At 33.2% G+C, this 17,845-nt stretch overlaps 2 protein-coding genes across 2 annotated transcripts; both read right to left on the bottom strand.

Annotated features, from left to right (window-relative positions):
• Positions 1–1,142: 1,142 nt before the first annotated feature.
• Positions 1,143–7,489, bottom strand: LOC132612215 (uncharacterized). Its single transcript, XM_060326534.1, has 3 exons — positions 7,273–7,489; positions 1,667–1,846; positions 1,143–1,597 (listed from the first exon to the last, which is right to left on the bottom strand). Exons 1-3 carry the CDS (start codon positions 7,487–7,489, stop codon positions 1,143–1,145), a joined length of 852 nt encoding a protein of 283 aa, XP_060182517.1.
• Positions 7,490–7,677: 188 nt separating this feature from the next.
• On the bottom strand, positions 7,678–17,143 carry LOC132609543 (basic leucine zipper 9). The gene is made up of 6 exons (XM_060323589.1): positions 16,793–17,143; positions 13,382–13,499; positions 12,253–12,409; positions 11,280–11,355; positions 10,499–10,624; positions 7,678–8,246 (listed from the first exon to the last, which is right to left on the bottom strand). The coding sequence occupies exons 1-6, from the start codon at positions 17,045–17,047 to the stop codon at positions 7,914–7,916; spliced, it is 1,065 nt and encodes a 354-aa protein (XP_060179572.1). The 5' UTR covers positions 17,048–17,143; the 3' UTR covers positions 7,678–7,913.
• Positions 17,144–17,845: the final 702 nt, after the last annotated feature.

Below are 17,845 nucleotides of genomic sequence, written 5' to 3'. Positions count from 1 at the left end.
ACGAAAGAAACTCCAGATTTTAGAAAATACCCATCTATTCCCCAAAAATCCCCTCGTTCTAAAACGATCTTCGGTTCCCTCCCAAAACTGAATAATCTCCCTTTAAAAAAATGATCCCCTCTGTTCTAAGACCAAATCCCTCTTTCTAAAACAATCCTCCCGCTTAAAACGATTTCCCCAAAAATACCCTTTTTCTTCGATCTGTTTTCTCATCCTCTCTTTTCCGCTCAATCTCCCTCTCCCTTTATAGAGTGAGGAGAGGGGAGCATATGAGAGAGATGTTGGGAATGGGAGACAGAGAGAAGTGGAAGGAGCGTGGGTGTGAGGCGTGGGGATAGCAGAACGAAGCGGGGGACAGGGGTAAGTGGAGCAGGTGTGGAGAGAACGTGAGGGACAAGGGGAAGTGGAGAGGAGCGTGAGGAGAGAGACGGGAGCGGGAAGGGGAGCGGCGATGGTGAGAGGAGAGAAGGAAGAGAGGACGAAGTGAAGGAGGCGGCTGAAAAGGGGTTAGGGATTAAAGAGTTTAGGGTTTTAATTTAGGTAGTGGGCCGGGTCAGGTATAAAATAGTGGGCTGGTCCGAAATTAACATGGGGCTGAGTTAAATTTTAAGTGTGGGCTGAATTGTTTTGGGTAGGGGAATAATGTGGGCTGGTCCGTTTGTTGGTCCGAAAATGAGTTCTTCTTTTTATGTTTCAATTATTTGTGGGCTTCTAATTTGACAACTAGTACAATATTTATTATGTGAAGATAAATAGTAATTAGTATATAGAAAGTAAGGATTTAACAAAGTAAAATTAATTTAACGAGTACAAATCCTAAAATGAAACGATGACGAACCATTTAAAATTTGTGATAAAGTAATACTCGTAATGTTGAAAATAAAAGTAGCGATATTAATAGTAGTAGCGATAAAAACTGAAAATAAAATATTTAGCTCGTCAATAAATTTAGAAGCCCGAGTAAATAAAATTAAATAAAGGAGGGACAAAATTGGGTGTCAACAACATCTCAATCCGGTAACTATGGCAAACTACTTCATGCCAAAGCAAACCGGCATGCCACAGTAATTGAACCAAATCTCATCCTTTCTATCACAAATAATCCTACGCTTCAAAATCTCAGAAACCATTGTCATTTGAAATCAGGCACCGGTATCTTCAGGCAAATCTAAATAGAGCCCAAAGCAGCTAGCCCTAAAGAAATTCTCCAACCCCTGCTGCCGGAGAATGCCCCTGAAAGTGTCAAAGCCCTTGCCCATGCTTGATCTAACCACAAAATCACCGGACAAATCATTATTTCCATTCAGCGGCATCGTCACGCCGTACTTTTCAATGCTGAAACTCTTGACGATCTCGTCAATGGAAGGTCTATTGGGATCTATGGCAATACTAGAAGACTCAACAAGATTGGCATCCGCATTATGTTTCCTTTTTCTTTTTAACTCGACCAAGGTCTGATCGATTGATTCTTCTTCTTTTTCATTACCCTTTTCAATTTCTGCATCTTCTTCACCTCCTTCATCCCCTTCACCTCTTTCATCCCCTTCATTTCCTTCTTCTTCATCTCCTTCAACATTTTCTACATTTTCTTCATCTCCTTCAGCAGATTTTTCATCATCTTTTTCACTTTCTTCTTTAGTTTCTTCACTTTGTTCATTTTTATCACTTTCTTCTTCATGCCCAACAGAGGTTTCGTAGATTTCCTCTCTTTCTGAAGCCCCAGTTTCACTAACTCTTTCCTCATTTGTTGATTGACAAATAGCAGTCACAAGTTTATCTAATGGTGTTTGCACCTTGGCTCTTTTACTACTTTCTCCCTCAGTTGGTTTCTCTCCTTTTCTTTTAACTGGAGCCATTTTATCTACACACAGGAGATAGAAAAATAGTTTTAATTGATTAGTGCAACATTCAAAGTAAAAAAGGAAAAGGAATATGTTGCAACAAGTAATCAGTTGTTGCAATAGATTAAGAATATGTTGCAACAAAATATAAAGCTGTTGCAACAACTTATTACTTGTTGCAGCAGAATCTTAAGCTGTTGGAAATAGAAAAACTGTAGCAACAACTTAGCAATTGTTTTGACTTTTTACAACAGCTTGTTAATATGCTGCAACAATTGCTTCAGTTGCTGCAAAAACCTCAACAATTGTTTTGATTTTATCCAACAGCTGTTGGATAAAATCAAAACTTTTCCTAAATCATAGCATGACAGCAACAATAACAACAACAAAAACATCTAAATTTAACTACAAAACATCTATATTTCACTACAAACACACAACCATCACAAATCTCACTCACAACTTAAACAAAATCCACCAAATAAGGTTTTTTAACCATGCAACCTCAGCAGATGTTTGCAACTGTCAAACAAGTGCTGAATTTGCTGCAACAGCAAAACATCTAAATTTAACTACAAAACGTCTATATTTCACTACAAACACACAACCATCACAAATCTCGCTCACAACTTAAACAAAATAAACCAAACCATGCAACCTTAGCAGATGTTTGCAACTGTCAAACAGTGCTGAATTTGCTGCAATAGGTACCTCAGTTGTTGGAAAACATCAACAAAATTGCAAGCCTTTTTTTTAAAAAACAACAAGGAGAGAAAGAACAAAAACAACACCAAAAACCATAATTTCACAACCACAACCACTATTTACAAACTCACAAACCCCAACAAGTCCAACAAATACACGAAACTACAACAAAACAAACAACATTCAAGACAAACCCATGCTCTTCTTCATCTTCTCTAACCAAAATCATCATTTTCACACTCTGATTTCAAAACCCTAACTTTTGAACCAAGTGAAACAAAAAGTTTACTTGAGAATGAATAGAGAAGCAACAACAATGGAGAGAGAGAGAGAGAGAGAGAGAGAGAGAGAGAGAGAGATGAGCAGCAGCAGCAATGGAGAGAGAGGAACAAGAAGCAAGCAGCAATGGTGGTCGCCGGTCGCCGGTTTTTTGCCGCCTGGGGAACTGCCTTTTTAAAAAAAATGAAGAAGTAGTTGGGGTCGTGGGGGGAAGTGGGTTGGAAGAAGTTTTTGTATAATGTGTGTGGGTTGGAAGAAGTTTTTGTATAATGTGTGTGGGCTTTTGTGTATTTTGTAAAAGATTATAAGTTTTAAAAATTATAATTCAGTCCCAACTTAAGTTAATCACATTTTTAAGACAAGTTTGACCTTGTCTGGTCAAACTTGTCACCATTTCTAATTAGAAGACTTTTTTGTCACCATAAGTTTATTCTTCCCACTTTTGCTACTCATTAGAATAAAACAAATTTGAAAATTTTACCTCATAAAAAAGGATTTGAAATGAATATTTTGCACGGAATGCAATGCAACACTCCCCACAAAAAAATCAATTGACACAAAACATTTAAGGAGAGTACTTGTGTTGGGGAAATGTGGGGTCCACATGAGATATCACATCATTTGGAATCCACTTGGCTTTTATAAAAAGGGTTGATTCTTTTATTATTAGAAACTTATGATTAGGGGTGTAAAAACTAAACCGATAAATCGCACCAAACCGATAAACTGAGTCAAACCGAGAAAAAAACCCGATTAGTGGTTTGGTTTGACTTGGTTTGGTGTTGGAAAAAAAACTGACCATAATTGGTTTGGTTTGGTTTTAGCTAAAAAAAGTCAAACCGAACTGAACCAAACCAACCCGACATTATATGTATTCAATTTTTAAAATATTTTATACATAAAAATTTTTATTTGTAATGTAATTTATAAATATTTCTTAAATTTTTTTATAGTTTTTTTTATCTATTATCATATTATTCAAGCTTAAACTTAGAATTTTTAATGTCGATAAGTTTTATATCCTATAGATGTTAGTAACTCATATAACGTCTAAACCAAAACCAACTCAACACTAATACTAACAAAAGAAATTCCATTTACCACTAGGAATTACAATAATATTGGATATCTATTCTTTAGTTTTGCATAATTTGTTTAGAGAGTGAAAATACATAACTTAAGTTTTTTTTCTTGTCATGTAATTAATACTTATTAGTCGTACTTATTTTAGCATGACCTAGTATTTTTATTATGGTCATTTTCTTTATGGCTTATTAATTAGCAATATTTATTTTAGCCTATTTTATTATCTTTTGTTGAATATTTAAATACAATGTCATCACTCTTCCACATTTTTGTGTTATTATCTTATGAAATACCTTAATTATATAGTTGTATCTTACTAGGACTAAAGAAATATTTGAAGTAAAATTTATGTGTTTTATATCAAGACTATTCCGGAAAAAAACCCGAAAAATCCGAGAAAATCGAATAACCCGAGGTTGAAAAACCCGAATTTTATTAATTTGATTTTGTGTATAAATTTAAAAACCCAACGCAATTGGTTTGGTTTGGTGTTTAAAAAATCCCAACCAACCCGATCCATGTACACCCCTACTTATGATCAAGCTTTGAGACTTAGGGCCCATTTGACTTAGCTTAAAAAAAAAACAGCTTATAAGCCCAAAAAAAAAAAAAATTGGGCTACCCCAACTTATTTTTTGGGCTTATTTAAAGCATAAAATGGCTTATAAGTTGGCCAGTCAAACACTCAGAAAAGCTGAAAACAACTTATAAACTGTTTTTAGCAACTTATAAGCTAAGCCAAACGGGCTCTTACTGTATAAGCAATCAATGCAGGAATGTTTTTGAAGTTACTATGATGCCCTTGGTCGTCCCATTCTTCACATTTCTATATAATCTATATAATAGAAAAAAATTGCACTTTTTCCCCTAATTTTTGCTGGTCTTAATTTTTGGCCTCAATAAAAATAACTTTTCGGGGGTCATATATTTACATTTTTGCATCATAATATCCTCTACAAGTTATGACTTGTTCTCTTAAAAGATTTATGGCCTCGCTAGATATAAGTTAGATTTTGAAGGATTTTTTTTTTAAAACAAGGGCAAAATTGAAGACCATCCCCTTTGAAGGGTTTACCGTGCAATTTCTTCTATTTTTATTATATTGTCTTGATCCGTTTTAACCCATCCAAATACTAACATAATTCGTCCATCTGACACCCTGCAGGTTAAATGTATCAACACAACAACATACCTAGTTGAATCCCACAGTGTGGGGTCTGGAGAGGGTTAAGTGTACGCAGACCATACCACAGTGTGGGATCTGGAGAGGGTTAAGTGTACGCAGTCCGAAAGACCCTCGGCTCAAACGAAAACAAGGGAAGAAAGTCAAATACCGACAAGCAAATCAAAGCAATGCGAAAATGAGAAATAACAAGAGCAAAGAAGTCATGATAAAACAGCATGGAAAGACAAGACCCAACACATAAAATCAAGAATCAAAAGGCAATAAAAGGTAGAGCAAAACTACGCCTACTAGTGCGACAGAAAAGCGAGACTACCTACTAGCCTTCTATCCTAATCTGAGCCCTCCACAACCTCCTATCTAAGGTCATGTCCTCGTTAATTTGAAACTGCGCCATGTCCTGCCTAATCACCTCTATTTCTTTGGCCTTCCTCTACTTCTCCTAAAACAGTCCATAGCCAACCTCTCACACCTCCGTACTGGGGCATCTATGTCTCTCTTCTTTACATGCCCAAACCATCTCAGCCTTGCTTCCCGTATCTTGTCCTTCACCGATGACACTGCCACTTTGTCCCGGATGTCCTCATTCCTGATTCTATCTCTCCTAGTGTGCCCACACATCCATCGCAGCATTCTCATTTCCGCGACTTTCATCTTATGCACGTGAGAGTTCTTCACTGGCCAACACTTTGCCCCGTACAACAGAGTGGGTCTAACCACCACTTTGTAGAACTTGCCCTTAAGTTTTGGTGGCACTTTCTTGTCACACAGCACTCCAGAAGCGAGCCTTCATTTCAACTATCCTGCACTAATACGATGTGTGACATTATCGTCAATATCCCCATTTCCTTGTAAAATAAACCCAACGTACTTGAAACTTCCTTTCTTTTGAATGACCTGGGTACCAAGCTTTACTTCCACGTCAGCCTCCTGAGGTACGCTGCTGAACCTGCACTCCAAGTACTCTGTCTTAGTCCTACTCAACTTGAATCCTTTAGACTCTAACTTCTGTCTCCAATCCTCTAGCTTAGAGTTAACTCCGCTACGAGTCTCGTCAATCAAGACTATGTCATCTGCGAACAACATACACCATGACACCTCACTTTGAATTTGTCGCGTCAATCCATCCATCACCAAGGCAAATAAAAATGGGCAAAGAGCTGATCCCTGATGCAAACCCATCAGAACAGGGAAGTGCTTCGAGTCTCCTTTTATAGTCCTTACCCTGGTCTTGGCTCCATGATACATATCCTTGATCGCTCTAATGTCCTGTACACCTTTAGCCTCCAAGCATCTCCACAGAACCTCTCTTGGCACTTTATCGTAAGCTTTCTCTAGGTCGATGAATACCATGTGCAAGTCCCTTTTCTGCTCCCTATACTGCTCCACCAATCTCCTAACAATATGAATGGCTTCAGTAGTAGAATGCCCCGATATGAATCCGAACTGGTTCTCTGAAATAGACGCGCCTCTCCTCATCCTCATCTCTACCACCCTTTCCCATACTTTCATAGTGTGGGTTAGCAGCTTGATACCTCTACAGTTGTTGCAGCTTGATACCTCGCCCTTGTTCTTGTACAAAGGAATCATTGTACTCCACCTCCATTCTTCGGGCATTTTCGCCGTCTTGAAAATGACATTAAATAACCCAGTCAGCCACTCCAAGCCTGCCCTGCCTGCACTCTTCCAAAATTCCCAGGAATCTCGTCAGGTCCGGTCGCTCTTCCCCTGCACATCCTACGAACAGCACCCTTAACCTCGTCGACCCTTATACTCCTACAATAACCACAATAGCGATGCCTCTCAGAGTACTCCAAATCTCCCAACACAATGCCTATGTCCCCTTCTTCATTCAAGAGTTTATGGAAGTATGACTGCCATCTCCGTCTAATGAGAGCTTCCTCCACGAACACTTTGCCATCCTCGTCCTTGATGCACTTCACTTGATCCAGGTCGCGTGCCTTCCTCTCTCTCGCCTTGGCAAGCCTGAACAACTTCTTATCCCAGCCTCTGTCCTCTAGTTCTGCATAAAGGTGTTCCAACGCCGCCGTTTTTGCGCCCGCTTCTCTTCGTCATCCTTGATGTCTACCAGCTACGCATACGCCTGCTTCTTTGCTTCCACTTTAACTTAGACTTCCCCATTCCACCACCAATCCCCTCGGTGCCCACCATAGCAACCTCTTGAGACTCCCAGAACCTCTCTAGGTGCTTCTCTAATGCAACTGGCCGTCCTATCCCACATACTGCTTGCATCTCCCCTGCTCTCCCGAGCCCCCAAAGCCATCAACTTCTCCCCTAATTCTTGGGCACTAGACAGAGTCAAACTCCCCCATCCGATCCTCGACCTGTCATGGGCGATCCTCTTCTTCTTCTTCTTCTTCTTCTCCAAATCCATCACCAATAGCTTATGTTGGGTCATAAGATTCTCACTCGGAATGACCTTGTAGTCTTTACAGAGACATTTATCATCCTTTCTAAGAAGCAAAAAGTCTATCTGCGTCGCAGCCACGGAGCTACGAAAGGGTTAAATATATCAACTCGTACCAATAATAAAAAGTAAAACTAGAATAACACTATACAATCAAGTATCAAAGCCAGTAGATTTCCTAGATCATAATACTACATAAATTGAAGTCTATAGTGTTGGCAAATACAAACATATAAGAGTTCAAATCACAAAGTCCTGAAATAGTTACAACTATGATATGTCACACATACAAAGATATTAAACCAACTCATTATCATCACATCATGATTGTCTATAATCATACTTAAATACCACAATAATAATATTTATATAAGTAACTAAAAACCACAATTCACTTTGAAATTGAAGGGACATGTGATTCCCAGGGCCATACATCTGAAATACAGCTAACAGCATCACTCATAGCTCCATTCTCGAAATTCCGGTTGAATGCATTAACATTTTCCACTCCGATCATCGGATTCTGGCTAGAAATCGCACTCCACGAGTCTTCTACGGAAACATTGATGGTCGGACAGATGTTATCCAGACGACACATAGTATAATTATTGTTATTGTTATTGTTGGTAGCAAGTGATTGAGGAGTGTTCAAGTAATTCTGGAGGAGATTACTTAAACTTGAGGTTAATGAACCTCTGGCTAACATGTCCTCTGCCAACTTCACCTGTGTAATTGCATGGAAAAATAATTTTGAGAAATGTATCATGCAAAAAGAATCACATAAAATTGACTTTTAATTAACTATGGAGTTTTTTCTCAAAAGAAAAAAAAAGTATTTTTGACCGTAGGGATGTCAAATAGGCAGGTTAAACTAAGTTGAATGGATTAAAAAAAATTGAGTGATTACACACTCAAAATTTACTTGCATCTAGATGTACGGGTCGATTTTGGCTTTCATAACCAACCCGCTCTACTCAAAATTATATTTTTTTATTCATATATTTATGTTTGTTTAATTATGACCACGTTTAATCAATCAAACACAATAAATAAATAAATATATTAAATATTTACATAACTTGGTTCAGTTTGGGCTACATAGCTAACTTGGATTAGGCCCAAATTGACATGCAAATGAATAGAGGGTAAAATTCACAAATAGCCACTTTTCAATTCTCATAATTGAAAAATAGGCATTGTCTTGAAATTTCAAATTTCATTGGAGAAACACATTTTCATAGAGTTTGTCATGTGGAATTTGAAACTCCTCGGCAATGGCTACTTCACAATTACAACAGCTGAAAAGTAGCCGGTGGACGCTAATTCTACATGAGTACGTACTCATAATGTCCTGAAGCTTCACCTGTCAAATTTGAAACAGTACAACAATGACTATTTTTCCATTTTAAAGTCGAAAAGTGGTTAGTAAATATTATTTCTACCTGAATACATACACATCCCAACTAGTCTAAATTTAATGAGTTGCATGAACTATATGCGCTAAATTTAAAGGGCAAAAAATATATATGTACATACTAAGAGGTTATATTTACGGAATATAACGATACTTTTCAGTTTATAAAATATATCAATAGATTTGTTACAAAATCTATACAAATCAGGTAAATTAAAAAGAATTAAATAAAATACATTTAATAAGGTAAGGAGATTGCTTTCATTATTTTATCCAATTTTCTCTCTCCAATCAAAATTAAAAAATATTGTTACTTGATTTTTTCCATGCTCCCTTATTTCATCCACTTTTATCTCCCCATTCAAAATTAAGAGATATTGTTCTCTAATTTTCTTCAACTTTTATTCAAAAAATCAATACTAATCGGTAGTTTTTATATACATCAGAAAACATATATGTATAATTTTTATATGCAATATGTATAACTGTATAAATTTGTTATAATTTTTGTATATGAAATATGTATTAAAATTATGTGTATTTTGATTATGATCAAGTGCATATAAATTGTATAAAATTTAATCAAAGTATGTATAAATTTTGAGAAAATATGTATAATAAATTTGTAATTGATATAAACCAGATTCCATACAAAGTTCATACACCAGAAAATAAATTTGTGTAAATTTTTGTATGCAATACGTATAAATGTATAAATTAGTTATAATTTTTATGCATGAAATATGTATAAAAGTTGAATGTATATTTTGATTATGATAAAGTACATATAAATTGTATAAAATCTAATCAAAGTATGTATAGATTATGAGAAAGTATATATGTATATTAAGTTTTTTGATTGATACAAACCACATTCCATACCCGTATAATTTTCAACATTTTTTAGATTAATTTATATCGAATATATTCGCATTCCATACACACTATGCCACATATATCTAAAAAATGATAGTATATAGCAGATTCCATACACATTTCATACATACACTAGTTTTCAACATTTATACAGATTTCAAACACACGATGATCGTACATATCTCAAAATGATACAAATCAATTTTTATATACAATTAATACACATATCAGTAATAAAAAATCATTTTGTAATATTAGTTTGAAAATTTATATTATGAGAGAAGACGAATATTAGGTCTAGAAATGGTGTCTATCATAGGGGGAGAGAGAGAGAGAGAGAGAGAGAGAGAGAGAGAGAGAGAGAGAGAGAAGAATCTTTTAAAAAAGGAGAAGAAGTTGATTGGTAACTATCCTATAATTAAGTCCACATTTAAAATCAGATTCTTTTCCTTAAAAAATGCTCAAAATCGTGGGTATTTCATTAAGTCCAAATCTGGCATTCTATTTGGTATGCTTTGTAATTTTGTTAGTATGTTCTGTAAATAAGAAAAAGTATCTTTATGTTTTGTAATATAGAGTCTTAAGTAGTATTATTAAGTCATTTTCCCAAATTTAAACCTCTACTTTAAGGAAACCATAAAAGAAACATTCAAATGGAAAAATGAGTGTAAGGGAAGGAAGAATACTTTGGCTCTTAATGCTTCCACATCTGACTTGAGCACTCTATTATTTGTCAAAGCTGCTTTGTATTGTTGAGTGGCATCTTGTAGCTGCTTGAACAATGATTCATTTTCACCTCTAAACTGATCAACCTGGGAAAAAACAATGTAAAAATACCTCAAAAACAATTGTAGAAGAAGGAGAACTCATATAATAATTAATATTAATGTTGTACTCATATTACAATAAGTATTAGTGCGATCCTGATACAGAGTTGAAACTGCTGATTAGGATGAAAGTTTGTAATGAGAAAGTTTACAAGCATATATGGATTGTGAAATTAATTAGATGACCATATATGGGAGAATTATTAACTTATTAGTCAAGATGTGAATAAAAGACTAATATGAAGAGACAAACAAATTTATAGACAAAGTAAAAAAGATGCTAGAGATGATATGAGGAGAATGTTGTAATAATAATTGGGTCATGAGAGACTATTTGAAGTATTTGGGAAAAAGCTCATTAATATTATTGGGCGAACGATACTTGTGCAATGTCGATCAAATTACCAAGTGACATGATAAGATTCCAATAATGTGATGAAAAATAGACTCGAAAACGAGACTTTCATTTCCCACAATTTTTTTTTAAAAATTTATTGAATTTGATTTTTGAAAGATAAATTGTATATTATCTTTTATTTTAACAAATAAAAGCATATACAATTAAATATTCGACCAATCTGTCTTTTTCATATTCTTATATAAGTTAAGTGAAGTAATTAATACTACTATAATTGCATACCTGATTTTCAAGATCAGCTAAATGTGCTTGCTTTCTTCTTCTCGAACGCCTTGCAGACTCCTTATTAGATTCTTGCCTGATAATTGAAACCACCATATTCAAATTATAAGCAAATGACAAATTAGAATCAATTACAGATCACTTAAAGAATTATTGCATGTAAATTTTTATTATAAGCATAAATTGGTATTTTTATTATAAGCATTAATTGGTAACTAAACCTGCTATAATAATAGAGTAAATTAAGATGACAATCTAAAAATGCTTATATTATCGATATATTTAACTTAAATCTTTAATGATGATTTTTCAAAATCATATTCTAGTAATTTTATTTGTTTTATTAGAGCCCGTTTGGATTCACTTATAAGTTGCTGAATTTTTTAGTGTTTGGCTGGTCAACTTATAAGCCATTTTGTGCTTAGAATAAGCCCAAAAAAATAATTGGGCCTGTTTGACTTAGCTTATCTAAAGCAGCTTATAAGCTGCTTTTTTTAAGCCCATCCAAACAGGCTCTTAGTATTGTCTAGATATTTTATAACTCACTTTTTTTTTTTTTGGAAAACTAAATAGGAACTTAAGATTTGTCATTTTCAGTCAGCCGGTTAAAAAAACTACCCACCTGCCGGAATAGTTTGTAGTCGTTGTCAGTATATCCTTAATATATAACAAATACTTGCTCCCTCTGTCCCAATTTGTTTGGCATTTTTCTCTTTTCGAGAGTCAAACTTCTTAATTTTGACCGTGTGTTTGAATATAGAATCTTTAAATTTTTTGAAATAAAATTTACATATTTGAAAATTACGTAAAAAGTACTATAAGTCACCATAGTAAATAATTTAAAATACTTAAAAGATATAGTATGGAAAAATTACGGTCAAAGAATAACTCGTTTGACTCTCAAAAAGCAAAAAGTGTCAAACAAATGGGGACAGAGTGTGGTAAATAATTAGTACAGCATTATTAAATTCACCTTCTCAAACGTCTAATGACCAATGGGTTTGTGCTTTGCTCATATGGGCCCACTTCACCCTCCACGTCATCATCATCTGATTGGTAGGACCCAGTAGTAGCTCCCATCGTTTGATTGTCTCTCACTTTTGGCATAATAGTTGGTGTTGGACTCCCAGCTGAGATTTGTATACAGTCAATATTCAAGAATATTTTAAAAAAAGAATCAAAAAAAAAAAAAAAAACGTTATCTCATAAAAAAATAAAATGTGTTTCCTTGATTTGGCTGTTGAGTAATATTTACTTAAAACAATTATATTATAAGGATATACAATAACATGCCCCGTATAATCTCACAAAGTGAAGCCTAATATTATAAGTATATAATATTAGCAAATTGAACAGTGTATTTATGAAATTTGATTATTAAAATATAACGACGATAATTTTTAAGTTTTACTGGAGCTAGTGATAGATTTATGCATATAACAGGTCCTTTTTGTATATCATGTAGCAAGTCTGTTTCAGATTTAGGCATAAATCTTAAGTAATACTCGTATTTTAGGTTCCTCAGTTAGTGACAAATTTTGAGTTTGATTCTTGTGATACGACGAAGCACATTTGATTTTAAATTAATTGATATGTGCGTTTGTGGTCCTTTATGTAGAAAACATGTTATATTTAGATTAGTTTAAGAATAATTATTACCGTCAACCATGAAGTAACAATACAAACTTAACATAACACATGAGAAATTAAGTAGTAGAACGGTTAATAATTATGGTAAATTTGTAAATATTAACAAGCAAAGGGATCAAAAGTGCACATTTCAACTAATCGAAGATTAAGTAACTTAGTCAAATATCACAAAAAGCAAAATTAGAATTTATCAATAATCGAGGGACAAAAAATTATTAACCCAATTAAGAAATAAATACTTATAAGGGAGATGATGTTCGTCCGTATATAAGCATGGGTTTTTTTTTTTCTCTTGATAGAAATTTTTTTCCTTCAAAAGTACTTTTGGTAATAAAGTATCAAAAAATGACTTTCTCATAATGATATTTTTTTTTTTTTAATAAAATGACACTTGTTATACCAAACACAATATATAAAGACAATTAATTTAGAGGGTCAATTAGCAAATATACCACATATTGAAGATTGTGAATCCACAGTTACAGAAATGCTGGACTGCTTGGGAGTAAGATTTGGAGACCAAAGGGTCTTGTCTGTCAGTCCACAATTTGAGAAATCATTTATTATCTCCTGCCATTGCAAAATAAACAAATAAACTTTTAAGTAGTATGAAAATAGAAAAGGTAGAATTAATTAAATTAGATTAACTAACTAAATAAAAAATTATCTTTAGTATTTTCCACTTATTGCTTATATAAAGGAAGGACCATTACATCTTTAGTTCATACTACTACTAGAACAAAGATATAAAAATTACTGCAATTATTCTAGAAATAAAACAATAAATGAAATTACTAACAATATAAAACTGGTATTATTATCACTGCAATAAGTATGCAAATACTTATATTACTTCTGAATTTATTAATCAGATTCTACAAAATTATTGGTTATGTTGCATCATCAGGAAGGAATTTTCCAAAACATTAAAATAGATGTGTCTTTTTAGAGCTTGAATGGCTATTTCACTATTCAACAAGATAGCCTATCTTTCATTAAGAAAAATAGAAATTATACAATGGAAACATTTTGATATTCTTAAAAAGCTATTGTACAAAGTGTGATGTGATAATTATGAGTTCGAGTTTTGCCTATGAGCCCTCGGTTAAAAGTCCAGTATTAATATATCGATCAAATTTCAAATCGTGATTCACAGATCTCGTGGTAAGAGCACAGTGGTCACAAGGAACTAAAAAAAGCCTAGGAATTTGGTCATAGAAATTATGCCCACTAGCCACGTCTTTGTTGTGTTTAAAATATAGATTGTCGTGGAGTTTCAACGGTCCAGAAGTTTCATTTGTGAAACTTAAAACTTCATAAAATGTTTTCAATTACAGGGGTTAAAATGTAGCTATTTGTGAATTTTACTCGATTTGGTCTAGTTCTAAAAGCACAACGTGTCATGTGGTATGTCACAAGTTCAAACCTAGCAGCTGTCAAAAGCTTGGTATCTAAGTAGAGAAAGGTAAAAGAGCCTTACATTATCTACTGAATTTCAAACTGTGCACAGTTGAATCTTGTGAATTTCTTGATTATTAGAAAAAGAAATAAAAATAATCACCAAAATTTGAATTATTATCTTGTATTATTGAGTTACTCAAAAAGACATTAGTGTTGCTAAACTACTAAAAAATGGATCTTTTGAAGATGTCACTAGGGAACTTCAAAATGCCCAAATAAGTTCTCTCAAACTATACTTTTAAGTGTACTCTATTTTATTTAATTATTTTATACTTTGTGTTTGGTATGAAAGAGACAGGAATATATAATTATTGTTTCTTTTTTCTTAGTTTTTGATGCTGTCATTCTCAATCTATACCTAATTTTTGATATAATACAAAGAACTAAGACAATCTCGAAACCACATACTACCCATAGAACCTAATCAAAGGCATAAATCCATCAACTCCCCACTTTAAAAAGTAGAAAAAGAGAAATTATTTTTTTTTGAGAAAAAACCAATTACTTTTTTTTTTTTTTGAGAAAAAACAATTACTTAGAACTATACAATCACTTTCTTCAGCTCAAGTTTTTGTCGGATTATAAAATATATTCCCCTGAAAGTTACACAGCAAACCGACCATTCACAGTAACGTGGAAATTCAGTACTTCAACCCACTTTATTATTATTATTATTTTAAAAATACCCACTTTATTAGTACTAACTATAGATAGACCCTCAAGGCCTCAACCATTATTTTATTTCCTTAATTTATTAATTAAAAAAAGTCATATCTCGATTTATGCCTCCTTAAGCACCGTGAATTTGGTCTGAAACTGACAGGAATCAGTTGAAAACGTATCTTCAAAATAAAGACGAAAAGGGACTTAAAATATATATTAAGAAAACAATTTATTACGTAAAGAAAAAAAAGAAAAAATCATAACCTTTGTTCTAAAAAAAGGATGAAGAGCTACTTGGAATTTGTTTGTCAGAACTATAATTTGTTCTTATAATCTCCTTATTTATACATGTTAGATAAGAATATTGTGTTTGCATGTATCTTTTTAGGTGACCAAAATATCATATTTTAAATTATAGTGTTAAGAACTCAAATTTTTTTTTTTTTTGAGGAATCAAAAGTTCATATTCAAAGATCTAGAATGTCACTGCTAATTTAATTAGATCTTTTTTTTTCCTTCACAAACGTAATCAAAAGCGGATAAGAACCCATATAACTACGAGACTCTTAATTCTGCATTTTCAAAAAATTTAAATTTAAACATAACTTTCCTAGAACTTTCCCTAAATAATTTTTTAAACAATAATCATTCAGTTAATATTATTTTCTAGTAGTTTTTAGACAAACTTATTAGAAATATGATTTTGCAGTCACCTATCACTTGAACACCACCAATAGTAAAGAGTCACGTCCCAAATAAAGATGGCCCCTTTTGTATTTAATATTTGTAAACATTATAAAGTAGGGTCTATCATAATAATCATAATAATTGCACGTTTCAATTTATTTGAACTTATTTTTTTTTAGTCCGTGTCAAAGTGAATGATCTTTTTCCTAATTTGGAAATAAATAACTTTATGAATAATTTACAGTCACACAATTTTCAAGACTTATTTTGAACCACAAGTTTCAAAAGTCTTCCCTCTTTCTTAACTGTCGTGCCCAATCAAATGGGTTCATATAAATTGAAACGGAGTAAGTATTCAATAAACAATAAACCACCAATTGTACTTTATTTCACCCAATCAGATTCCAAAATCTTTATAGCATCTTCTCTTTAAATATCAACCCACCCTCTTCTTATTCTCGTTCTCCTTCAACATTAATCATCTCTTTCTTTATTTTTTCCTTTCTTTTCATTTCTCCTCCTTTTTCGTTCTATTTTCATAAGTGATAAGAAAAAAAAAATACTCTTTCCCATACTATCAATCTCCTAGAAATTCTTAATTAAAAGAAAATTCATTTTCCAAGCGATCATCCAGACGAATGTCTCAAATTTGGGTAACATATCATCTCTCTTATAATTTATTAAAATACATAAATTTTCCTTACATAACTAAAAGAAAGACATGAAAAGAAATACTATAAACACACCCTCCTTGTACCAATTTTGAAAAAACACGTACATACACACACACAAAAAATAAAAAATAAAAAATAAAAAATAAAATTGAGAAGCACCTAAGGTTGTGATCTAGTGGTCAATGAAGTAGGTTGAGAATTATAAGGTTTTGAGTTCAAATTCCAGCTAAGACAACTACACTAGATGATTACTCACATTTGTTCTTTGGTGGATACAATTATCCCATACCTATACTGGTGGGACGTAAAAAATTAGACCAAACACTATAGTTTTAAGAAAAAAGTATTTTAGAAGTTCTAAGAGGCAAGTTTGCTAACCTGATTTCTCATAGTAAATGGAGGAGCAACTGAACAAATATCACCAGAAAGTTGAGCATGAACATTATTATTGTCATTAATGTTATTATTGTTGAAATTTTGATGATGATGATGATGATCACTTCCTCCAAAACCATCACCAATTTTTGCATCTTCTCCATAAGTTTTGCTATGATTCAAGTAGTCCTCAAAATCCAATAAAGAAGAACTTTTCTTCATGTCTCTACTAGCAAAGTTAGCCATTTGCTTCTCCATATTTTTTCTAAAGGGAGTGAAGAAAATATCAAGATGCCTAGCAAGGAAGTACTTAGAGTGAGAGGGTAGGGGGGAGGAAAGAAAGGGGGGGAAACAGAAGAGAAGCCAAGTGCATGATTATATAGAAAAGGCAGAGAAGCCAAAGTAGGTTCCTCATGAAAGGGAAAGCCAAGAATCAATTCACCAGATAAAGTTGTTTTGTAGTTTAAAATTACTTCTATACCCTTGGGGTGAGCTATAATTACGATATTACCTTTTTTTCTCATTTAATTTTTTTTGAATAATTTGACCTTTTTAAATAACAATTAGCTAGGGATTGGACTTTTCTCCATTTCCCTTCTCTCCAAAGTTTTATCTTAGATTAGAGATACGAGGCATGAATTAGAATTAATGGCTAAGATTTAATTGACTAAAATAAGGCCCTAACCATAGTTTATATAATTAAGGGAAAAGGTGCAAATATACCCCTCAACTTTGCGATTTAGAGTAGATATGCCCCTCGTTACAAAAGTGGTGCATATATACCCCTGCCGTTACAAAATGGTGTAAATATACCCATGCAGTTACAAAATGGTGCAAATATACCCTTTTCACTAACGGAATTTTTTTTAAAAATCATTTAATTTATTTTTTAATTAAAAAAAAGTCTACCTATATTTTCTTTAGTAGACATAATTTTCTAAAGCCACATGATAATTTGTTTTCTGGTGGGTCGGGTCTGGTAAATTTTAAAAAATATCTCCGTGACTTTAAAAAAATAAATCTACCCATTTTTTTAAACTTACCAGACTAAGGTTA

The sequence above is a fragment of the Lycium barbarum genome, chromosome 9, assembly GCF_019175385.1.
Source record: "Lycium barbarum isolate Lr01 chromosome 9, ASM1917538v2, whole genome shotgun sequence".
Lineage (NCBI taxonomy): Eukaryota > Viridiplantae > Streptophyta > Magnoliopsida > Solanales > Solanaceae > Lycium > Lycium barbarum.
Note: the sequence above shows the minus strand (reverse complement) of the source record. Positions and strands in the feature narration are given on the sequence as shown.

Excerpts from the sequence above, each read along its gene's own strand:
- LOC132612215 (XM_060326534.1), bottom strand. The coding sequence starts at position 7,489 with ATGGATTTGGAGAAGAAGAAGAAGAAGAAGAAGAGGATCGCCCATGAC. Across the intron at positions 1,847-7,272 it reads GGTTCTGGGAGTCTCAAGAG|TTAAAAGAAAAGGAGAGAAA; the intron begins GTTGCTATGGTG and ends AAATGGCTCCAG. Across the intron at positions 1,598-1,666 it reads TGTTGGGCATGAAGAAGAAA|GAGATGAAGAAAATGTAGAA; the intron begins GTGATAAAAATG and ends AATCTGCTGAAG.
- LOC132609543 (XM_060323589.1), bottom strand. The coding sequence starts at position 17,047 with ATGGAGAAGCAAATGGCTAACTTTGCTAGTAGAGACATGAAGAAAAGT. Across the intron at positions 12,410-13,381 it reads TTCACAATCTTCAATATGTG|CTGGGAGTCCAACACCAACT; the intron begins GTATATTTGCTA and ends TACAAATCTCAG. Across the intron at positions 8,247-10,498 it reads TGGAAGCATTAAGAGCCAAA|GTGAAGTTGGCAGAGGACAT; the intron begins GTATTCTTCCTT and ends GCAATTACACAG.